Source organism: Charadrius vociferus, unplaced genomic scaffold (assembly GCF_000708025.1).
Source record: "Charadrius vociferus isolate BGI_N301 unplaced genomic scaffold, ASM70802v2 scaffold342, whole genome shotgun sequence".
In the NCBI taxonomy this organism is placed as follows: Eukaryota; Metazoa; Chordata; class Aves; order Charadriiformes; family Charadriidae; genus Charadrius; species Charadrius vociferus.
In genome coordinates this window covers 1,465,586-1,491,270 of record NW_009647231.1, presented here as the reverse complement: position 1 = coordinate 1,491,270, position 25,685 = coordinate 1,465,586, and the positions used below count along the sequence as shown (strand labels likewise).

The following is a 25,685-nucleotide window of genomic DNA, read 5'->3' as shown; positions in this document are numbered from 1 at the left end:
GGCGCTACCGCCACAACGCCATAGCGCAACCCCCCCACCTCCCCAGCGGCAGCGTTTCCGGGGCTCTTTCCTTCAATAACTTCCTGCTTCCTTTCTTCCGCCTTCAGTTGGGATGCACAGAGTTCCTGCTGGAAGGAGGGAAACGCACACGCTGCTTCCGGGGTAGGAGGAAGAGGGTGGCGGCCATTGGGGCTGACAGGAGAGGGGGAGGGAAGGCGGGAAAAGCGCTGAGGCGGCGGGGGTGGCCCCCGGGCGTTCAGTCTGACAGTTATCGGTCCGCCTCACTGACTGCCCAGACATCAACAGGCGGTCTGTGAGGAAGTCCAGATAGACAGGGTCCATTGCCCTCCTCTCATCTACTTTATCGTAGAAGTTTATCAAGTCGGTCAAACATGACTTTCCCTTGGTAACCCCATACTTGGGACTCCCGATGGTTTTTCCTGTCGCTGAAGTGCCTGGAAATGGTTTCCGGGATTTGCTGCCCCCTATCACCTTCCCAGGGATCAGGGTGAGGCTGACGGGCTTGGAGTTCCATGTGTTCTCCTTCTTGCTGTTCTCAAAAATGGAAGTGACATTCGCTTTCCTCCAGTCCTCAGGCACCATCAGTCACCCTGATTGATCACAGATTATTGAGCGTGGCCTCGCAATGACATCTGCCAGCTCCCTCAGCACTTGTGAGTGCATCCCATCAATGGCCTATGGACTTACGTATATCCAGTTTGCTTAAGTATCCCCTGACCTGATCCTCTTCCATCAAGGGTACATCTTCCTTGCTCTAGCTTTTCCTCTGATCTCTGGGATCTAGGATTCCTGAAGGCTGGTCTTGCTAGTAAAAAGTAAGGCAAAGGCGGCATTAAGTAACTGAGCCTTTTCCATGTCCTGTATCACCAGATCACCCACCTCACTTAGCAATTGGCTCACATTTTCCTAGTCTTCCTTTTGTCACCTATGCATTTACAGAAGGCATTCTTCTTGTCTTTGACATCTCTGGTTAGATCCAATTTCCGCTGGGCTTTAGCTTTCCTAACTTCATCGCTATATGCTTGAACAATGTTTCTGTATTCCTTCCAGGTTACCCATCCTTGATTCCACCCTTTGTATGCTTCCTTTTTGTGTTTGATTTTGACCAAGAGCTCCTTGTTCATACGTGTAGGCCTCCTGGCATTTTTGCCTGACTTCGTCTTCACTGGGATGAACTGCTCCTGAGCTTGAAGGAGATGATCCTTGAATATTAACCAGCTTTCTTGGACCCTTTTCCCTCCGGGGCCTTATCCCATGGGACTCTTCCAAGCAGACCTTTGAAGAGGCCAAATTCACTCTTCTGAAGCCCAGGGTTGTAAGCCTGCTTTTTACACTCCTCCCTCCCTTAAGGATCCTGAGCGCCACCATCTCATGGTCACTGCAGCCAAGGCTGACTTTGAGCATCACATTCTCAACAAGCCCCTTGTTGTTGGTATGAAGTCCAGCAAAGCACTGCTCTTCGTTGGTCCTCATTGGCTCCTTTATGACTTGGAAGAAGATATAAGTGCACTGCAGGAACCTTCTGGATTGCTTATGCCCTGCTGTGTTGTCCCTCCAGCAAATACCTGGGTGGTTGAAGTGCCCCGTGAGGACCAGGGCTTGTGAACATGAGGCTGCTCCTATCTGTCTTCTTCATCCGCTTGTTCTTCCTGGTTAGGTGGCCTATAGCAGACACGCACTATAATGTCACCTTTACCTGTCCTCCCTTTAATCCTCACCCATAAACTCTCATTCGGTTCCTTATCCATCCCCAGGCAGAGCTCTATGCACTCCAACTGCTCTTTCTCATAAAGCGCAACTCCCCCTCCTTGTTTTCCTACCCTGTCCTTCCAAAAGAGCCTGTATGCCTTCATTGTAATGCTCTAGTCATAGGAGCCATCCTACCACGTCTCTGTGACCCCAACAAGATCGTAGCCCTGCAACTGCACACAGATCATGTGTGCAAACTCATCATGTTTATTGCCCATACTGCATGCATTAGTGTATAGGCTCTTTAGAGAGGCACCCCAGCACGTTGACTCCCTAGAAAGGGATTGGGGCATTTCTCCATCGTGGTGCCTTGCAGGCATTTCCTTGCTTACACACAAGTGCTGGAGCTGACCCCGCTCAAGCCCCATTTTGTTGATTTTGTGTTCTGTTCCTGTCACATCACTCCATGCCCTTTGCTCTTCAACCACGTCCATCACTCCCTCACGGGGCTGCTGGTTACTTGCTCCCTCCCGCTTCATTCTTAGGTTAAAGCCATCATTATGCAGTCAGTCATCCTACTGGCAAAAATAGCTTTGCCCTGCTTAGAGAGGTGGATCTCATCAGGCGGTGATCTGCAAGCAGGGTCCCATGGTCATACAACTCAAAACCTTGTCGCCAACACCAGTTCTGCAAGCAATTACTGACTTGTCCTATTAGTGCCCTTCTCAGGGGGAATCAGCACTAATCCTGCTCCTCCCTCAGTGGCGGGATTGAAGAAACATCATGGGCCCCCATGCCCATGATTCTTGGTAGTTATCTACTGCTGCTCTCCTGCTTCATCATATAGTTACTTTGAGCCACCCAAAGTAAAAGTTGGTATGAATCATCTTCACTCCATGTATTGGCTTTGAGGAAGCTGAACAGTGTAATGTCACCTTTGAGTTCTGTGTGTATATAAAAAAGCTGCTTGCACACAAACAAAGCACTTCACTGGTGTGTGCTTATCAAATTCTGTATACACAGGAGAGAACGCGTTCAGGGTTGCATGCTAAAGTTTGATGTTATGGGAGCTTTATGAATAAACGACTATCAGAAATAATATATCACGGGGTATCTCATGTCAGCATTAATTTAGTGCACTTATTTTTCTTTCAAATAGAATTACTGTTACTGATGTTAGTTTTAAGCCTCCTTCCATATATGAATGAAAAAATAGCTTTATCATTGAAGATAGACATACTGAGATACTGAAAGGCAAAAAAAAAAAAAAAAAAAAAAATCACAAATCACACAACAGTTGAAATAATTTTTTCCATGTATTACCTGAATTTGATATGTAAACTCATAATTATCCCCTTCCATGAGATGCGATCCTTGGGTTTTGTTTTCTATTGTTTGACTGCTAATTAAAACATACTAGTTAACAAATTTGTACAACTTAATCACTATTGTTGGACTCTAAACAACACTGATTTGAGCATTTTTATTTCCTTATTAAAATAATGGAAACCTGACAACCACTTGGAAAATTAAAGTCATTGTTGCTGCCTAAACTTTCATATTTTTCATTTATAACCTAAATTTGCTAATAGAACATTGATAGCAGTCATTCTGTTTGTAGCTTGCATTAGCACTTAATTACTTTTGATTCTTGAGAATAGATAATAGGAGGTGTAATAGTAACAAGTTACTAGAAAAGCAAGGTGGCATTATTTTTCCAATCTCTGATACCCAATGAAAATTACACTTATTTGAATTTGCATTTTTCAGTTGTAATTTATGTAAGTGTTTACTCTTGCAATGACCCGTCCAAACATCCTCCTCGTCTTTAAATGATACAGTTAAGGAAAAAAAAGTAGCAAGGGAATTGCCACGCAAACACGTCAGCATCTACAATACGCTAACAAAACCCTGAATTCCAAAATTTGAATATTTTGGCTAATTTCTGGGAAAGCACAGGCTTCTCCAGTTGTGTCAGCTGGGGAAAGTTCTTAGGCGTTTCACAGAGAAGACAAAAAATGGAGCCTGCTGGACTTCTTGGCTGGTGGGCCACCTGCACGGCACATTCACCGTCTAACTCGGTAAGAGAGTGTGTAGATTTTTTTAAAGAGAGGCAGTAGACTGCCGAAGGTAGGAGCAGACAAACCTAGGAGAGCAGGGGGCACTCACCGTCTGCTCTTCATGAGCTAAGATCTCCAAGTCCAAACCTCCAAACAAAGTCTGCGTATCACATAGGGTGTGGAAGCTATTTCTGACCAGACTGTCTTATATAAACTCAGTAATTCTCTCTACCAACCAATTCCACGTGTTCATTATGTGCCCTTAATTGTTTTCTTTTATAGAATTTAAATATATTTCAATCTCCTCGTTTCTCTCGTTGCTCCTTAAAGTGAGTGAAACATTGCCTTTTTAACCATTGATTTCTCTTTTGGGTCAACATTGCATATTGCCATTTACACTTGATCTAGAAAATTTAGATGTCTCGTGGTCTGGAATTTTTTGACTCCCATCTATATACCGTAATAAGAGGGGACATGAACTTGACATGCATTGACCCCCCTGATTTATTCAATAGCTTACTCTTTCAGTAAGTTTTTTTATCCCATTCTACACATATCTCAATATTCTTCCATCCTTAGAAAGCAAGTGTTCTTACTGAGCAGTTCATAATAAACAATGACCAAATTCTCTCCCATGGTAATCTTAAAATTCAATCTAAAATGCAGTAATAGAAACAAATAGTTCAAATTATTAGTTGTAGTATTGCTTACCTTTTCAGTACTAAATCTCCAGTTACGAAATGCTGTGCAGTCATATAACTGTTAGTTTTTTCTGCAGTAGCTGTCATTCTCCAGTTCTGAGTAATGCAAATAATGTGTCCTCCGTCACTCATATCGGAAGAATTTTACACTTTGTGACACCACGCATTTACACATCACCAATTAATTTTGATTTTAGTGCAGATTCCAGGAGAAGCAGCATTAGACTGCTCTGCTCTCCCTTTCTGTTACTTTTGAAGTTTCTAATCTGTGATTATTAGTCTTCAATTTTGTGTTCTTGAAGTTTGTCAGGGTCATTTTGGAAAACCAGTTGTATTTGATTCCTTTTTGGTCACAGAATAATAGAAATGTTTATGTTGGAAGGGACCTTTAAGATCATCAAGCCCAACCATCAACCTAACACTGCCAAAACCACTGCTAAACCATGTCCCTAAGCACTACATCTACCCGTCTTTCAAATACGTCCAAGGGTGGTGACTCCACCACTTCCCTGGGCAGCCTGTTCCAATGCTTGATAATCCTTTCAGTGAAGAATCTTTTTACTAACATCCAATCTAAACCTCCCCTGGCATAACTTGAGGCCATTTCCTCTTGTCCTATCACTTGTTACTTGGGAGAACAGACTGACCCCACCTCTCTGCAACCTCCTTTCAGGTAGTGGTAGAGAGCGATAAGGTCTCCCCTGAGCCTTTTTTTCTCCAGGCTAAACAACCCCAGTTCCCTCGGCTGTTCTCCTAAGACTTGTCCTCCAGACCCCTCACCAGCTTCATTGCCCTTCTATGGACATGCTCCAGCACCTCAATGTCTTTCTTGTAGTGAGAGGCCCAAAACTGAACACAGTACTCGAGGTGGGGCCTCACCAGTGCTGAACACAGGGGAACAATCACTTTCCTAGTCCTGCTCACCACACTGTTCCTGATACAGGCTAGGATGCTGTTCACTGCCTCTGCCACCTGGGCACTCTGCTGGCTCATATTCAGCCAAATGTTGACCAACACCCCCCAGGTCCTTTTCTGCCAGGCAGCTTTCCAGCCTCTCTTCCCCATGCCTGTACCACTGCATGGGGTTGTTGTGACCCAAGTGCAGGACCTGGCACTTGGCCTTGTTGAAGCTCATAATGTTGGCCTCAGCCCGTTGGTCCAGCCTCCAGTTGTTTGCTAGAGATCCAGTTCTCTCTGTAGAGACATTCTATCCTCAAGTATGTCGACATTCCTGCCTAACTTGGTGTGGTCTGCAAACTTACTGAGGGTGCACTTGATCCCCTTGTCCAGGTCATTAATAAAGATATCAAAGAGAACCGGCCCAAATACTGAGCCCTGGGGAACACCACTTGTGACCAGTCCCTAACTGGATTTAACTGCATTCACCGCCATGCTCTGGGCACAACCATCCAGCCAGTTCTTTACCCAGCAAAGAGTACACCCATCCAAGCTATGAGCAACCAGTTTCTGAGATCGGGTTTGTCAAGCATGACCCATGATGACTGGGTCTGATCACCTGGTTGTCCTGCATGTGGTGCATAATGGCACTCAGGATGATGTTCTCCATAACCTTCCCAGGCACTGAGGTCAGACTGACAGGCCTATGGTTCTCCGGATCCTCCTTCCAGCCCTTCTTGTGGATAGGCATCACATTTGCTATCCTCCAGTGAACTGGGACCTCCCTGGTTAAGCAGGACTGCTGAAAAATGGTGGAACGTGGCTTGGTGAGCACTTCTGCCAGCTCCCTCAGTACCCTCAGGTGGATCCCATCTGGCTCCATAGACTTGTGTATGTCTAAGTGATGTAGCAGGTCACTCACCATTTCCCCGTGCATTATGGGGACTTCATTCTGCTCCCCATCCCTGTCTACAAGCACAGGGGGCCGGGTACTTGGGGAACAACTGGTCTTACAGCTAAAGACTGAGGCAAAGAAGGCATTAAGTACCTCAGCCTTTTCCTCGTCCTTTGTCACTATGTTTTTGCGCCCATCTAATAAAGGACAGAGGTTATCCTTAGTCCTCCTTTTATTCCTAATGTATTTATAGAAACTTTTCTTATTGTCCTTAACATCAGAAAGCCAGGTTAAGCTCTAGTTGAGCTTTGGCCCTTCTAATTTTCTCCCTACATAGCCTCACAACATCTTTGTAGCCCTCATGAGTGGCCTGCCCCTTCTTCTCAAGGCCATAAATTCTCCTTTTTTCCCTGAGTTGCAACCTCTCTGTTCAGCCAGGCTGGACTTTTTCCCCGACGGCTCGTTTTTCTGCACATGGAGGCAGCCTGCTCCTGCACCTTTAAGACTTCCTTCATGAAACATGTCCAGCCTTCCTGGACTCCTTTGCCCTTGAGGACTGCCTGCCAAAGGACTCTGTCAACCAGGCTCCTGAAAGACCAAAGTCTGCCCTCCAGAAGTCCAAGGTGGCAGTTCTGCTGACCCTCCTCTTTGCTTCTCCAAGAACTGAGAACTCCATCATTTCATGATTGCTATGCCCCGGATGGCCTCCAACCATCACATCCCCCACAAGTCCTTCTCTGTTCACAAACAACAGGTCCAGCAGGGCACTTTCGCTAGTTGGCTCCCTCACCAGCTGTGTCAGGAAGTTATCCTCAACATGCTCCAGGAACCTCCTAGACTGTTCCCTCTCTGCTGTATTTTATTCCCAGCAGATATCTGGTAAGTTGATGTCCCCCACGAGGACAAGGGCTAGTGATCTTGAGACTTCTCCCAGCTGTTTATAGAATATTTTGTCTGCCCCTTTATCCTGGTTGGGCAGTCTGTAACAGACTCCTGCCATGATGTCTGCCTTGTTGCCCCTCCCCCTGATTCTTACGCATAAACACTCAACCCTATTGTCACCATCATTTAGGTCTAGACATTCATAACACTCCCTAACATACAGGGCCACCCCACCACCTCTCCTTCCTTGCCTGTCCTTTCTGAAGAGTTTATAGCCATCTGTTGCAGTATTCCAGTTGTGCGAGTCATCCCACCACATTTTTGTGATGGCAACTACATCATAGTTTTCCTGCTGCACAATGGCTTCCAGCTCCTCCTGTTTGTCGCCCATGCTATGTGTGTTAGTTTAGAGGCACTTCAGTTGGGCTATTGGTCCTTCCACCTTTTTGCTGGGAGAAGCCCTCATTCCTACCTCACCATTCCCAGGCACGGCCGTAGTTTCTAACCCATCGATGTCCCTCACATCTTTCCTGCTGCACGAGTCTCCATCCTCAACCTTCACTGAGTCAGCAGACCTAGGGACATCACTAGCATCCCATCCCACAGACGTTGGTGCACCACCCCCAGGCTTACCTCTAAAGAGCCTGGTTTCATCCCCTTCCCCCTTCAAATCTAGTTTAAAGCCCTTTTGATGAGCCCTGCCAACTCCTGTGCCAAGAGGAAGTCATACTGCAAGGAGTATGGCTTTTCTGTTAACTGTGTAGTTGTGTAAAAGCTATTTATCTTCTTTTATCTGGTGGGATAACATCAGTCCTATACTTTAGGAGAGGAAGGATTCTTTGCAGCTTGTTCCCTCTTTACCCTTTGGTAAAACATTAAAATGTCTCCTTCTCTCTATGTTGCTTTTTGTCCAAACACTCATCTCTCTCCCTGGCCCGTGCCTGGGAGTAGGCCCGTCACCCTACCATGGAAATCCTCCTTTACTCTTTGCGGTGAGCCTTTGGCAACTCATGTGGTCAGCAGAATAGAAGAGCATGTGGTACAGTGTCATTGATCGTCAGTGCTGCACCAGCGGCAGAGAGAGCAACCGCTCGTGTTTGGCTCCCTGTACCTGCCTGAGTGCTTCTACACCTCCCGAACAGCAGGACAGCTGCAGCTGTGTGATAGCAGCTGTGACAGCTTTAAGGTTAGAGAACCCTTGTAAGGTGGGCCAACCCCTTCCCCAGCTAAAAATCACGAGCTTTACAGAAGCTGGCTTCAGAACAGTTATTAAAGGAAAAGAAAAAGAAAAAGAAAAAAAAAGTGAGTGAGAGAAGAAAAACACCCACCTTACATGTTAGAGATTGAAGTAAGAAAAGGCCCAGAAGACAGTAAGGACAATAAAATAGAACTAAGATGTAGTAATGCTTCATTTTATTTGATAGAAAGTTGCTTCAAAAATATGATTAACTATATACATTCTTATGTGCTGTACATACAGGTACATATACAAAATATACATAATAGCAAACATCCTTTTGTTACATTTTATGGGTGGTAGTTAATAACATGAGATAGAACTTACATCAGATTTCACACCTGCTTTCTTCCTGATTCTGTCTACAAGGAACCGATAGACATGAGAGATGAAGAAGGCTAGCAGCTCACTTAATTCATTCCCCAGCCCCCACAAAAGTCTGCTCCACAGTGCCTTTTATTAGTGTGTTGTTCTAGTAAAGTTAGGTTTGCAGCACTTTCCTTCAGCTGCTAACCTTATCTTCAGATTTTTCCTGGCATTCATCCTAATACTATTTCTAATTTATTTCTGTAACTCGGATCTCCTGAGTTACAGAAATCCTCCTCAAGTCAAGCTAGATTTCTTCAACTCTATGTTGGTTTTTTTCCCCTTTATTTTGATTCCTTAGTTGCTTGTTTGCCACGTATGAAATAGATTTAACTATTAGTATTCTCTGTTCTGGGAAAAGTACACTCAAGCATGAAAGCTATAACCCAAGTGTACTTCCCATGCTACTGGCACACTATAAACCTGGAATCAGTCAGCAAGGAAAAATATGTACGCTTCCCTCCTCCTCCTCAGGCAATAACCGGGTGTGTGACTGCCAGCTGCTCCCTGGGACACGTGGTGTTAGATCTCAAGAGGAACTGCCCAGTTACTGGGATTTTTCTGGTCCCAGTCCCATGAGGAATGCTCTACCTGTCTACTCTTTAGGTAAGAGGTAGCACACCCAAATCGAAACACAGGGAGTAGAGGCTGGCAACTCTGCCCTTTACTAGTCACTTCCAGGAGTTATCCTGCATTTCCTGACTGGAGGGGTCAGGCACCCCTATCCTATGGACCTGCTGTTCAGGGAAGAAGAGAGAGGGAGAGCTGCCAAAGCAGCAGACTACCGGCAGCAGAAGGCCTGTGAGAGAAGCCACAGCCTCCACAACCAGTCTATCCTGAAGGACTCTTCCCTGAGCTAAGAGGGAACATGGCTTCTTTCATTGCCTTTCCAACTTTCAGAGGTCAAAAACGAGCTGCTTCTTTCCTGCAGACATCTCGAGAGCTGCAGTTTCATTGCCCTAAGAATGTTCTCTTCTTTCCAAGTTAACAGCCATCCTTAAATATCTATTTTGTTTCTTATTCTCTGCTCATGTGGCCCTGTGCTTTCAAACCCCATGCTGGCCATAGTCTTCATTTCACTAGGAAATTTTTCTGTCCTCTTTTCATACCTCTATATCTTTTTTGTATTAATATGCAATAGCTTTCTCTGATCAGTAAAGCAGTTATCCATCAGCTGTCAAGGTGAAAGCAAGAGGATTAAGGTTCCTCTTACACATTCTTTTGGTATTACTTTAAATAATGTTTTTCTCTAACTAAGGGGAACTCTTCTTATATTCTTCAGAATAAGTTTCTATTTCTTGAATTACTGCATAACATGCATATATTTAATAATATCTTAAAGCCAAAGATATTAATATGCCTTCGTTTTTTTTTCTAGGCTGTGGGATAATAATTTGTTTGAGAAAATGGTTCTCAGGCTTCTGTTCTGCTACCAGTATCTCTGTTCACTTTTGCTAGGCCCATTTAGATTTTTTTTTATTTATTTTATATTACTCTTTAATCTCTGCTGGGAATTTGAACTGGTATGAAATACCTTCTGTTATTCTTTGTCTGAATTCCTGAGATCACGTTCGCAACCCTGGGTGGGAGAGGGCGCTGGTGAGCTTCTGGCGAGATGAGACTCCACTTTAGAAGTGGGTTTGAAGCACTCCTGCTGACCTTGTGTGGTGGGAGGTGGAGTCGTCAGACGGCTGTCACTTTGCTGAATTTGTGCATTAGCAGCTGGTGAATCATCATCCTGCTGGTCTTGTGTGCTGGGAGGAACAGCAGAAGAGATGATGCCCTGAGGAGCAGCTGTTGAGCCACTGTTGAGACAATTTATAAATAACTAAGCTTGAGATACTAACATTAAATGTGCAATTACTACTGTTCTTAGTTTCCAAGCAGCAGAGTTTATTAGCTAGTGAACTAGTTTTTTTCATTGACGCATTCCCCTTTTCCTTGTTTCACCTCAGCCATATGGATCTGAGATGGTGACTTGTCTGTCTCGTTGGAATTGACTCCAAGTTCCTTCTCTTAAATTGTAATCATGTTCTAGGGAAAGGCGGAGCAGGTGGGCAAGGAAGGAAGAGCAGCAAGGGAAATCAAAACTGCGGTATCACCAGTTTTAAAAGGTAGTAACTTGTGTGTTAAGTTGTTACTAAGATTTTCTCCTGACCCCTCTCTGTACTTCATTGCTGGAAGGTGAACTGAAGGAGGAACTGTGAGATTGTGAGCACTTTTAAATTCTCCTAATTTTCTTACAGAGAAAACTTGTGTCATCTGAGTTGCAGGAATCATCACTGTTATCTTGATTAGTTACAAGGTGCTTAAATGCTTTTACAGTAAGGAAATTCTGAACAAATGTAAAATTAATCCATTATAAATGCATTCTAATAATCATTCAAGAGAGTCTATGCAGACAATATCTGCATTGCTTTCAGTGGATGTTGGACTGGATTTTATATAAGGACTTATCAATAACAGACATAAAGACATTTTTAAGATATCAAGTTTAAATTGAAAGGTCTATAGGCAGTATTAAAAAACAACACAGAGTTGTTACAGTGCTAGCTCAAGATCTTCCCATCAAGGCTTCAGGAATACTATATCTGTACATGAGAAGACTCAGGAATTAGCAAAATTTATGGATTAATCTGAAGATAAAGATTTAAAATACAAAATAGTAAAGATTTTAATACTTTCAAATAAGACAGAGTTTGTGCTTCTAATAATAACAGTTTGAGCTGTTATTTTTACCTCCTGTGTCAAGAACAAGGAAAAATACTACAGGGAATCAATGCACATTCTATGTTACAAATACAAAGGACCTTTGTTTTATGAAGCCTTCTCATCTCTAGGAGAAAAGCATTAACATAGTCAACTGTATTTTAGCCAGGCTAGTGCATTTGTTTATTGTTTCTAGATGGGAAAACCTGTGTATGTGGGTTCTTTCAATAGATATTATCTGAGTATTTCTCAAGTGGTAATTCATAGACCACTGGTGGTCCATGGAGTCCTTCCAGGTGGCTTAGAGAGGAATTTTAGTAGCAAAGGTGCTTTTCAAACAATTATGTCATAATGTAGTCAAATATCTTGGGGTGGTTTTGTTTGGGTTGTTTTTGTTTGTTTTGGGTTTTTGTTTTTGTTTTGTTTTGTTTTGTTATGAAGTGTCTCACAGTTGCAAATACGGATTTCAAAACGTGCATGAGATAACTGAACTAGGAAGAAGTAAAATATTACTTCCGTATAGAAAGTCTAAGTAAGGACAAATCTGTTCTCCCTGTCTCACTGATATTAATCTCTTATCTTGTTCGTTGTTAATCTCTTATCCTATTTCTGACGAAAGGCTAAGAGTGTTCGGACTGTTTAGCCTCAAGAAGGCTGAAGGGGATTTTATCATGTGTATTAACATCGGATGGAAGGTTGTAAAGAAGGTGGAGCCTCTTCTGAGTGGTGCCCAGTGGCAGGACCAGAGGTAACAGGCAGAAACTGAAACACAGGAGGTGCCGTCTGAACATCAGGAAACACTTTTTCACTGTGAGCGTGACCGAGTACAGGCACAGGTTCCCTAGGCAAGTTGTGGAGTCTCCGTCTTTGGACATGCTCAACCCAAATGTACGTGGGTCTGAGCAACCTGGTCTAGATGACCCTGCTTTGAGCAGCAGGGATTGGACTAGCTAATATACAGACGTTCCTCTCAATCTCAACTATTCTGTGATATGTATGTTTGGTATATAGGGAAACAGTACTATGCAAATAGCTGACTTCACTGATGAAAGGGATGAGTTCAGCACATTTAGACTATTCTTGTTCAAAAGGTAAGAATGCCCATGATAAGCAAGATGTTATTTAATAATTCCTCTGCCCCAATAAATTAGACTCTTATGGAAGTGAAAGAATGGTAATTTAGCTCTCCTACAGTGCTTTTATCAGTATGTACAAAAAAGAGGTGTGATTTTTCTTAGCTTTACTTGTGGGTTAATTGAGGCACAACAGGTGACATGAAAATGGAATTGATTGGTCTTTGGAGAGCCTACAGAGAATACTAAGAGAAGTAAATAATGCCAAATCTAAACCAGACATATTGATCAAAGTAACCCCATGTGTTTACTTCTGTATTCTCTTCCTGTAATTTAATAGCCTTGTGCTGCTTTGTCTGAATGAACAACTTTTTTTGGTGCTGTAATGTTAAGTTGAACTGCTTCTGTATTACGTACTTTTTGCACAAAGTTATGAAAATATTTACCTACTTGGCAATGCATATATGAACATGTATCTTCATGATAATTTTAAGACTGGTTTTAGATTTTGTTACCACAGGGTAATATATGGAATTACATGTTGCAGGCTACAATATTTTTTTTTTTTAAGACTTACCAAAAGCTATGCTTCTGAAAAGCACCTGAGTTAAGATCTTTGCTTAAAATTGGCTTCTTGGTGCAATTGTTCAGTTTTTGTCCCATCATTCGCCTAATTAAAGCATCATCTGTGTTTGGAAACAACTGTTTTGTGATTCCTGCAAAATAAAGAGATGATATATATCAGGCCTCCAAATTAGGGAAACAACAGATGTATGATCAAAATCACATTTCTTCCATCTTTGAAATTTCCAGCTACTTCAGCTTCAGCTCTAGTTACTGTGCTATCTTTACACACTACATCATTGATTCTGAGTTTGATAATATGATTCGGGTCAAAATTATTCTGGTATTACCGATAATCATAGAATCATAGAATGGCTTAGGTTGGAAGGGACCTTAAAGATCATCAAGTTCCAACCCGCCTGCAATGGGCAGGGACACCTCCCACTAGACCATGCTGCTCAAAGCCCCATCCACCCTGGCCTTGAACACTTCCAGGGATGTGGCCTCCACAATTTCTTTGGGCAGCCTGTTCCCGTGCCTCACCAGCTTCAGAGTAAAGAATTTCTTCATAATATCTAAACTAAATCTACCCTCTCTCAGTTTAAAACTAGTACCCCTTGTCTTGTCACTACACTCCCTGATAAAGTGTCCCTGCCCATCTTTCCTGTAGGTCCCCTTTAAGTACTGGAAGGCCGCTATAAGGTCTCCCCAGAGCCTTCTCTCCTCCAGGAGAGAACAACCCCAACCCACTCAGCGAGTCTTCACAGGAGAGGTGCTCCAGCCCTCTGATCATCTTCGTGGCCCTCCTCTGGACCTGCTCCAACAGGTCCATGTCTTTCCCGTGCTGAGGGCTCCAGAGTTGGATGCAGTACTCCAGGTGGAGTCTCACCAGAGCAGAGTAGAGGGTCAGAATCACCTCCCTTGACCTGCTGGCCACGCTTCTTTTGGTGCAGCCCAGGATCTACTAACTCATTTTCTACAGTCCTAGAACTCCCAGGCTTCCATCTTATTTTTCATCTTTTCTTTTTCTTTCTATTTGAATTCAGGAGTGTTTTAATTTCCCTTAATAAACTTCTCTGACTTCCCTTCATCATGGAATTCTCAGCAGAATGCTGTATTGAGTGTCCTAATTATCTTCTCTGCTTCTCTTTTCAGTTTTGTCTAGATCCTTCCCCAGAATCCACCTTTAGAGAAGTCACTAGTAACTCTTAAAATCATAGAATCATTTAGGTTGGAAAAGACCATTAAGATCTTTGAGTCCAACCGTTCTTCTTATCCCATGAAATCTTTTTAATTTTTCTCATACATCATTCTGAAATTGTCTCATCTTACTGCCTCTAAATATATTTTCCCCATCTTACACACCCTTTTGTTTTCTCTCTCTTGACTTTCAGCCTTTTTCTCTAGCTAGGTTCTTAAGGAAGAGTTTTTTTTGCAACTTTTGAAACTCCTGGCCAACTGCAACAAAACTGGACCAAGGTACTGGAACTGGAGCTAAGCTGGGAAGGGAACTGAGAGAACTGGGGAAGTCCAAGGGAATGGCAAAGGGCGATTCCAGTACAGGAGTTTAGGCTATGTCGGCCAACTATTAAGCTATAGGTGGGACTCCAATAAAAATCAGGCTTCATGTGCTCACAAAATACTGTTTTCTTTAAAGCTGCTACTTCCATCTGAAATGATTCCTTCCTATGCACCAAACATTTTTTGCCTTAAACCTCAGCATAAGCCAAATTTTGTTTGCTTCTCTGATCACTGTTCCTGTCTTCTGCACTTACTGTCTCATTTTGCCTCCAGTGCTATTTAAAATGTCAGAATTCATAACATTCACTAACTTCAGAATATAGCAGGCATTATTTTAAATTTGATCCGAGTGTGTCCTCTCTTTGCCTTCCCTTACCCGTTATTGTCATGCTCTAAAGTTTGACTGTTGTAGATTAACCTTTCAAAGGCTAAAAATATTCATAATATCACTGTGCTGAGTAGCCACTTAAGTAAAACCCACAAAATTCACACAATAGAAATACTACTACTTAGCATTTCACTGACAGTATTTGTAACAGATGGGTTAAAGAAGTATGTAGCTGAAGAAGGAAATATGAAACAGCACATCGCCTGAGTAGACCAGCTGTTAAGCATTACAGCCCCTCCCTCAGAGAAAGCCCTCTGTCAAGTCAGTGCCACATTGAGTAATGTTAACAAGTCATCACCTATTATTTCCTGAACTTCATTCTGATTCATAGCTGGTTTCGCCGCTTTGTCCTTTGAAGAGGAGGACTTTGCACCTGTCAGGCTGTGCGTAGCCATGTATTCATGTGTATAAAGTGCTTGCATCAAGTCATTTATAAACTTTTGAGGTTTGCTTTTGTTACAAAGTGCTATCTGCCACTTTTCGATCTTGAACTGGAAAACAAAATTGATCACAGAATCAATTTAGGTTGGAAAAGACCTTTAAGATCATCATAGGCATAAGATCAGTATAGGCATACTGCAGTTCTCTAGAAAGATTATATAGTATTACCTCTGAAATATTTTTATTAATTTTCTATTTTTAAACCACAATTTCAAAAGTAATCTCTGCAAACTGTGTGCTTGAGATCAATGCTAAACTTGCATACCACTCAACGTTTGCAACTGTACACACAGTCTGATTTTTTTTCAGAAGCAAGTGTGGGGCAGACTAAGGACCCCATTCATCCGAGCACACACTTCACCAAGCCATCCTGATTACTCACCAGTAGAGACAGGACATGTTCAGACATATCTAAATCCTTCTGCTTGCACTCCATGCAGGCTGGCTGTGGTCCAGTTCTGGCATGGATCCTGTACAGCCTCGGGAAGCATGGCACTATGCCCAAGCTAATATTCCTGCCTCCAAGCAGACATGCCCTAAGAACTGTGACATCTGGCCCTGGGCTTTGAGGGTGACTTCTGCACACAGCAGTTGTACAGCCTAAGTATTTGAACTCTCCTAGTGGGCAATTTTGAGCTACCTCTATTATGTAAGGCTAGGTTGCTTAGAAAATCAGGTATTTTTATTTCTTTGGAGATGTTAAGTCAAATTTTGTGTAGTGCAATATTCAGTCAAAACATCATACCCTGATAATTCATAATAGATTTCTTTGGATTTTAGGACCCCATGACAACGTATGAGAATGATTTCCACCAACTAGCATGACTCAGTGCATGAGAATGTTTATGTAAATTGTGAATGCAGAAGGTAGAATTATTCATTTTGTTGTGTCTTTATATTTATCATGTACAGCCTCTGTGCCTCAGATTTCTTAATTGTGCTCTGTTACAATTACAGAGAATGGGGGAACATCTTTACTCAGTGTCTCTCTCTGTATATGTATTTCTACTTAACTGCTGGACAGTGTCTGGAACAAGAGCAGAAACATGCCATTCTTCATTTATTTATTAACAGTTTAAACAGACTGCTGGTATTTTTCTTAGATTATCTCTGAAACACTACCATTCCCCTTTGGTGTCCAAACCGTTAGGTTGGAAGTTATCCCTGGATCTCAGTACTTTCTCCATGCATCCACATTCTGCCCTTAGTCACAGATGTGCAAAGCCACAGAAATCAAAGTGAGTTTGAGCGTGTACCAGTACATTGAATTAAGTCTAGTGTTTCTCATGGAAAAAGCTTTCTGCACAAAAGGAGGTCATTAATCACGTCATCAGCTGAATGGTGATAACATAATTTTTACTGATGCTTATTTTTTTATATTTATTATAATGTAACAGTAAAGTTTATACTGTATAAAGTTTTATTTTTTATGCCTGAAATTGCCTTTTAACTGACCTGTTTTTCGTTCTGTTGCTCCTCATCTTCCACATTCAAAGTTATTGGTGAGCTGGAGTTACTGTGCATAGCTGCATATGAATCTGCTAACGGATTGTTAGATGCTTTCCAAACAGCATGTGAATGCAGACTGGACGTAGATGATGTCACTCCCCCCTTGAGCAGTGCTTCAGCCATCCCTACCAGTTCCTCAAAATGGGTGACTGCCTGTGGCAACACTGAAATCAAATGGAAAGTGAGGGGTAAAATAGTAATTGAAGCTTTCACACTCTAATTACATAAGCATGGATATTTTTGCATTTAGATTCCTGTCATAATGCAAAAGAATCAAAGTAGTCAGAAAAGATGCTTTAATGTACTTTTTTCCTATCCTCTCAAATGTTTTCCTGCCATTCTGCTGTCCCCACCCATGAAGATCTGGCCTCTGTTTCTAGAACAGGATAGATCAGTCTCTGCAAGGCTAAGAAGTTTACACCCATCATGGCACTAAGCAGGCTATTTCTCTTTTTGCTATCTCAAAATCTCTACAAGTCTGTAGAGCTATTGAATATAGGCTAAGTAATGTTATGTCTGATTTTTTTTTTTTTTTGCTTCAAAGAAGTTACATAGACTGCATAGGACTGCATAAACTTTTTTTTCTCCTCTTTTTTAATCTATAGAGGATATCTTTTAAATAACCTTTTCTCCAAGTAATATTTATTTTCAAATATAAACTTTTATTGAGTCCATTAAGAAGAATAAATTTAGAGCAAAAAGGATCCAAGGGATAAAGAAACAGCAAGATACAGAATCACTGAATTACAGAAAATAAGGTAGAAGACTAATACAAGTGATTAAGATACAATGCAAATGGACCTAAATGTGTAAGAAAAGTTGTCAGACACTAACAAAATGTTTAAAAATAATACTCAAAAGGTGGAGATGAATGGTTCAAACCAAGATGAATAACATATGGAATGGAATCAGGTGGGCAATGAAACTGATAAGCACTTGCAAAATCATGTGACAATAAAAAAAAGAGATACCAGGCTGTCTAGGGACGGTATGATGCAGCTGGCAAGGGAAGGAGCAAATCCTCTTTAAACCTTATTCATTCACTAATGTTTTGAAAATTTGGATGCAGTCTCATCTGCCCCAAAATAAGGGACAGAGACAAGCAAGAGGGGCTTCAGAGATGATAACTAAGTGCTGAAGGATTCATTTATAAAAGAACAAAATGGTTCACCTCTGGGAAAGGACTAAATTTGTTGCACCTGGAACTAACTCAGATTATCAATACTGAGGAATTACCAAAGTAATTAGAAATTAGATCATTCCAGAATAAATAAAATTTCAGTAGATCAAGAAGGACTGCTAATAAATAAAGATAGTTGGACTGGTCAGTGGAGTGTTTGAACTTAGCCAATGGTTATACACAGCATACAGAAAGGTTCTCTTGGGAACAACTGACTTAGGATTTAGACAGATTTTTCCATTTCTAACTCTGTGATTGCATGGCCTCTGTGTAAGACAGTTTTTTCTAAGTGCTGCTGGAATCAAATGTTGCGATGTATCAAAGACTTCGATGCTAATAGTCGGCCTTGATCGTGTCAGGTGCTTGAGCATCCATAATTCCCATCCAAATGACCTCTTATAAATCAAGCTTTTCATGACCTTCAGGCTTTCCTCTTCATCAAAATAATTCCCCTGACTTTACCTTGAAGCATCACCAGGGACTGCCTTAGGCGGCAGTTTTCTCTCATGGTGTCTGTCAGCTTCCTCTTGAGACTTTTTATTTTGGCACACAGTTCTACCTTGGATAGTTGAAATAAAGGCTCTTCATCATCACTGCTACTTTCACTGTACAGAAAGTTGCTTCCTGAATACGGTTCTCTCTGGAAAAAAAAAAACAAACAACCAAACCAACCCCGTGCTATCTGGAGCCACAACAGCATAAAATTAATGCATTAAAACTAACATTAAAGTATCTGGCTAAATCAGAATATTCTCTTTGTACGCAGAATGCATAAACAGACTCAGTGCATTTTAATAAAGGCTGTTACTGGACATAGCTATTACCATTCCTGTTAAAAATAAAAATGCAATGTCAGTGTAGCATGTAACTTAGGTACTTCTTCCTCTGTTCTCCATCCCCAATTTTCTAAGGCAGTGTCTTTTAGAACCGTTAACTTCACTAAAACAAAAGCCTTACCCCGCCTAAACAAATACATTTCAGTTTGCTTTTGCTTAATACATTAAAATTGCTGAAGATGAGATGTTTACCTGTTTGTTAATTAAAGATGTTTCAAGTTGACTCAGGATGTTGTCAGGAGCAGATGTCTGCAATGATTTCTTTCTTTTTATATGCTTCATCATCTTCCCCTGTAAGCAAAAGCATAATGGTGCCTTTGCATTCCTGTAGAGCCTTTCATTACAGTATCTCACAGTATACCATAAACTTTTATTCACTGTGCACTTGACGTTCTTGGTTAGTATTTTTTGAAAATATGTTTGTAACTTTTTATTAAGATTTATGTTTTCTTTTCCTGCATTTTGTCACTGTGGCTCTCAGTACAATGCAAAGCTCAGAAAACCTGATCCCTTCCCTTTCTTATGCAGTGGTCAGACTTCTGTCTTACGGGAGAAAAACTACTGAAGCTACAGAGCATCCAAGTCTCAAATAAGACTTTTCTCTTTGAATAGCAAAGGACAAAATCTATTGGCCTACTCTGACAGGTTATTGTGCTGAGGCACCATGTGAAGACTGCCTGTATTCCTACCTTTACTATACATACTTTGTGTATTATATTGTGAAGAATCAATAGTTACAGTCTATTCCATTCCATTAGGGGCCTACCAGTATCAGGCACATAAAGACAGAAACTCACCTGTTCTTTATCCAGGTCACTGTCCTCACTTTCTGAGAATATCATTTCTATCCTCTTCCTCTTGCCTTTTCCAAGGACTTGTATTTTTGTAATTTCATCTGCCTGTAATATCTTTTGCATCATTTCCACCAGCTCTTGGGGGTCATCTGAAGTGATGGAAAAAAAAGGCCAAAGCACAGAAAATCAGGTAGCACTACCTTACAACTAGATTAAAATTTCATAATCAGACAAGTGCTCTGGAACTGCACTCACCACTCATATACACGACTTTCACCAGGTGCTTTTCTGTCTTTCTTTCTCCCACAGGCCAGTTTACTAGCACATGCTCATTTGGTTTCAGAAGTCTCTCTAGTTCATTGTCATCGCTGGGAAGGTCCTGTATCCATGAAGTCTCTCCAATTTGCAGTGAATTATCATTTACAAAATCAAACAGTGTGAATTTTTTCATTGTTAAGTGGTTTTCTTGTCACACAGACACTGCCTGCAGGACATCATAGGAAAAATAGCTGTTACTGTGTTGTGCCACAGGAATGTTACAAGAATACTTTAAAAAGCCCCTATTCCTGGATATCAGTAATTACCTTGTATGAAAATATCCTGGATAATGAAGTGAAAACTGCCAAGCAGTGTGTTATATCTCCCCTGAAAGATGGGAGATGGTCTACTCAATACATGTACATCAGACAGTTGCCTCCAAAACTATGCACAGAAAACAGCTTTCACTCACAGAGCCCTTGCTTCCATATTACTGCTATGCCTAATCCATCTCCTGGCTGGGATCTCTATTACTACTACATTTTCCCCAACAAAAGTTTTCAGTCCAGCCTCTGACTAAAAGATACAGGTGTGATAAAGACTTTCCCTAGGACAAAAGAAAGTGCTAGCGCTACATGCTATTAAGAGGGATGTATGACTTCCAGGGCTGTATTAATCACCTCACGGGCAGCAAGACGTACAATTGCAGCCATAGAAGACCAACCCAGAACAACCCAGGACAATGGACTGGGTGAGGTATGGCACATTCTGGCAGTGGAAAACTTGATGGATGAAAGAAATGACAGGCTGAGTACTGGAAGAGAGCTGGGCTGCTTCATAAAGAGTAACAGCAACAGGGAGAACCCTAACCCAAATATACAGCTAAATCTTTTGCTTACATAAAAAAAATATTTTTAAAGCAAAAGACCATTTCTGAGCTTTTTAAAGCACTGGAGTTCTACACTGGGAGAAGAGAACAAGTCATACTTTGTGCTTTATTTTATCTAATGAAGCTGATATGCCTTACACGAAAGTGTGAAATGTAACATACATTATTAAACTCTACTGGAAATGTAAGCGGTTCATTTAAGAGTTTCCATTATACTCACAGAAGATATTTTCTACTTTAAAATTATTAAATCAGATAAAACAAATAAATAGAAGATCTGATTTTGTCAAACCTTGATCTTCTTTCCAATAAACATATGGTTTATCCTGTCAGTTCATAGAAGTGAAGTACTTTTACAGAGCTGAAAACTCATGAATTCCCAGATGTGACAGCGTGATTTGTGATTTACTTGGCCTCAATCAGTCAGAAGCAAATCTAGTGCCTCATGCAGAGGCTGTCAAAAAGGTAACTCAGAGCTAGGAAAGGAGAATTATGTGAGGTTATTATGTCAAAGTGAGAAAATCTGGCTGCAGTGCTCCAAGACGCAATGTCAATTCGTTTGCAGAAGCCCAGCTCACCACTATCACCATGTCTGTGCTACGCCTCAACAGAGCTGGCTTTTCACACAGGGGTGAACTTGTTAATTTGCGAAAGACAGCTGCGCTCTTGTCAACATGTTTACTGATACAATGAGGCAAGCGGTGTAAGAAATCGCCATTAAAAAGAGTATTAAATCATGCTTTTATGCAGAATGTGTTGAGTGTGATAGCAGTAGAATTATTAAGTACTGCCCTGCTGAAGAAAGGAGACTGTGTTTGCAAGAATTCGCATTAATTTTCTTTAAAGACAGTTAGAAAGACCAGGAAACATCCATCCCATATAAATTCTGGAGAGAAAGCAGCCTGAATATCTATGCCTATCATGAATCGCTGGAGGCCTTGTTCTGCCACCGATCCATGCTGAGTGGATCCTCATACCACAAACAGGGATCATTCAAATGAATAAACATATAGACAAAGGAGAACCCAAAGGGAGAAGAGTTTCAGCACTGACCTCACTAGAGATAGGTGAGGTCCAAAATGAAATGGCAGATTTGTCCGAAAAACAATATCCCAGATTTAAAACAGCTGGTGTGTGCAATCACATTGGGCATCAGTACTCTTCCTTCTTTTTCAAAATGTTTTAGAGTATATACCCCAGTCAGCTTAGAATTTCTTATCTGGCACGAAGATGTTAACTTCTACCTCTGATCAACACAGCACAGCAATACCCATCACCCAGTTCTTTGATTCTCAAATGAAGTACTTTCAGCTTTCCCCTCCTTGGACCTTGGCAGTTGCGAGCTACTTCATTACCCTCCTAAAAGCCCACGCAAGATCAACAGAATTGCAGGAAAGTTAGAGCTGCCAGTGCGCTCACACTAACAGCTGATTGACTGACTTCCATATTTTTTTTAATGTTTCCCTGTAGTCCTCTTAACCGTCTGTATGTTGTCTCTCATTTTGTATTGAGACAAATATCCTCTGAGCCATGGGATGTGCTTGTGGTCTGTGCTCGTACAGGGTTAGTGAGTCAGCCCGGGATTTCCGGGGACGCACTGAATACACAGGCTGTTCACAGCATGGAGGGTAAGCGATGATTCCCCACAGCACTGGGGCTATTCACACATATGCTGTGCCAACACTGTGCACATTGGTAGCAAGTCCAACAGCTTTTGGAAGGTATCAGACTTACGTACGTGTTGTACAGCTTAATGAAGTCAATGGACATGTGGACTTCTGGATGTTCAGAGCCCATGACAGCAGACTGGTGCTACTGGTAGACTGTGAAGGCCATGGCCAGCAAAATCCCTTGCACAGTCTTTACACCAAACAAGCACCTGGATCCACAAAAATCCATCCCGCCACTCAAAGCTAGGGACAATTTTTACCACGGTCATGGCAGGACTTGGAGCTCAGCAATTTGTCTACATTATCTATAAAGCACTTTAGAGCTGTCAAGATTCTTGCCTATGGTGGGAGGGTGTACTAGTAAACAGCTAAACTGATTTCACCACGAGTCTTCGCTGCCAAGTTAAAATATAAGCTACATAGGATGCTAAGAGAAATAAGGAATGAATTTCACAAGTAGTCATGGGAGGAGGGACAGGGTTGAGGTTGTGGAATCTCCTTCTCTGGAGATATGCAAAACCTGCCTGGATGTGTTCCTGTCCAACCTGCTGTAGGTGACCCTGCTTTGGCAGGGGGGTTGGACTAGGTGATCTCCGAAGGTCCCTTCCAATCCCTACCATTCTGTGATTCTGTGATCCACGCCTTTAGCTCCCGGCAGGAGTCTGAAAGCCTCCTGGCAGCTTTCCAAGGCTTGTGCTCAGTCCTGTTGCTCCTGCTGCTTTGAAGGCATCAAAGCAGGAATAGTAGTTGAGGGGCAGCAACAGCAACTGGCCGGGTCCCCTCTCCTCTGCTGTGGCTTTGCCAGGCATCAATTCAACTGCTAGCATTATATATAAAGTAATGAAACTATTACATTGCCAAATAAAAGGAACAGAGCGCAATAGTTAATTGTTAGTATTTTCCTGTTATGGATGGAGCTGTGGCTTCAACTCTGCTGACAGACATTAATCAAATTGTGTCTTTCCACAGAATTTATTGTGACAACCCATGCGCCCTGGGGATAATACCTAACTGTCTGCTGGCATCATCTGTAGCCAGTGATTAAACGGAATGGAAATGTAGAACAAAATGTCTTTAATGAAGAAAAGGAACAGTAAAATACTTCACTTATGGGAAGAGAAGTCCTGCAGTGTTTTCTCACCCTGTTCTCCCCCTGTAGTCAATGTGAACCTTGTCTGAGTCAGGACTGCTGCAGATGCCTCCCTCTAAAATGTTTTATTTGCCGTGGAGCACTGGAACAGGCTGCCCAGAGAGGTGGTGGAGTCTCCCACTCTGGAGACATTCAAAACCCGCCTGGACGCTGTCCTGTGTAACGTGCTGTAGGTGACCCTGCTCTGGCAAGAGGGTTGGACTAGATGATCTCCAGAGGTCCCTTCCAACCCTAACAATTCTGTGAATTCTGTGAATACTGTATCATCAGGAAAAATATAATCTTGAGGAGTGGGATTAATCTTACCAAACTTTTACTGCCTTAAAAGCGAGAGGGTGTCTAGCCACATTTGGCTCAGTCACCACAGAGAGAGAGGTGATTCATCTCACCCTAAGACACGTATCTAAAAGACAGCAGATGACTTACTGTCTGGGAGTGCCTGTTTCTCTTCACTGACTATTCAGTGACCATACAGGGGTAGGTATGTCTCCTTATAGAAGCTGGTTTGGTCCAACCCATCCGATACTAGCTTTTTCTATTTTTGAATAGATTTTGAATAGCAGTATAGATTCCAGTAGACCTTCTGCTATAGGGAGCCAAAAGGATGGAGTATGAAGTCTGTTAAAGTGTATCTGGTTCCCTGTTTTAAATCTTTCTAACACAGTTCTGCAAGTCATCAAGTAAGATTCCTGACACTGAGTGCTTTGTTCAGTGGTTTAATTGGAAGATATATAATCGTTCATAGACATTACCCTGTGTGCAGCTACTAACCACAGAGGCAGAATTATATGATCTTTGAAAGCCACTTATGTTTTGCAAGTTACTTAATTCTGCTATATTCTCCATTTGAAAACACTAGCTACTTATTTGAGAAGTACTGAAATGCAAATCTATGATTTATCGCTGTCCTAAGACAAAAATCTGCCTTTACTTTTTCTAAAAGCAGGTAATTTGTAGATGGAGGGGGGAAGGAAGGAGCCATTTAATTTTAGAGCTCTGCAGAGGAAACACTAATTAGACTCCTTAATTTTTACAAACATGTTAACACCTCACATTCTGCACAGATGCTACAAATTTGCACACAGAATATTGTTACTAAGCAACCCCAAAAGCCAGAACAACAACAACAAAAAAAACCCCACAAAAGTAATTTAAAGATGTATCTCACCCTTTGACTGACATAGTCTGTTCCATTCAGCCAGCGAGTTGGCAGATGGCATACTGAGATCATTATTTCTCTTTCCTTTCAGTAAACGTAGTTTAAGGTATTACAAATTCACAACATGAGATTGTAGGCCTACTGAGGCCGATGGGTCTGATTCTGCCATGGCTTCAAACAGGGCTTTGCTACTGATCTCAGCAAAACAAGAAACTGTACCACAACCGTGCAACACAGATCCATAATAAAGCACTAAGATTTTATATTAGCTACCCTGTAAATTCAGCCTTTGATAATTCCAGTTTTCCTTGGGAAAAAAAAAAAAAACAAACCAAACAACAACCAGCTTTTACTGGGCTAGAGATTAGTCTACCTCACTGAAAACTATTTATTTCCAAATCAGCATGAGTGGCAGTCACAGATTTGGTTTGTGTTACCTAGACTGTGGCATTTTACATTGAACTTGTTAGGACATTAAATACAATGTTGGTGAAGAACTCTTGGGCTGCACTGAAGTCTCAAAATCCCCAGTTCTCTGTAGCAAGTGTATGGTGGAAAACATGACCATATTTAAATATGTTATATGCCCTGTTGTGGATTCTGTCTTATTCCCCTGAAACCAGTGTAAGATTTACGAATTATTTCAGTGGAATTAGGCACTGTCAGAGGAACATAGAAGTGTTGTTACTGCCCAAAAGATTTACAGTCTGATGTCTTAGTCATTTTATGGAAAATTATGACTGAAAAGCAAAAATCTGCTGGTCTCAGCTGAGAAATAGACAGTACAGATTTTCCA

General features: G+C 41.7%; 1 protein-coding gene across 1 annotated transcript; it reads right to left on the bottom strand.

Moving 5' to 3' along the window:
* Positions 1-10,288: 10,288 nt before the first annotated feature.
* BEND6 (BEN domain containing 6) lies at positions 10,289-20,247 on the bottom strand. Its single transcript, XM_009879841.1, has 8 exons — positions 20,019-20,247; positions 19,767-19,912; positions 19,162-19,260; positions 18,596-18,773; positions 16,900-17,117; positions 15,302-15,494; positions 13,108-13,246; positions 10,289-10,553 (listed from the first exon to the last, which is right to left on the bottom strand). Exons 1-8 carry the CDS (start codon positions 20,212-20,214, stop codon positions 10,289-10,291), a joined length of 1,434 nt encoding a protein of 477 aa, XP_009878143.1. The 5' UTR covers positions 20,215-20,247.
* Positions 20,248-25,685: the final 5,438 nt, after the last annotated feature.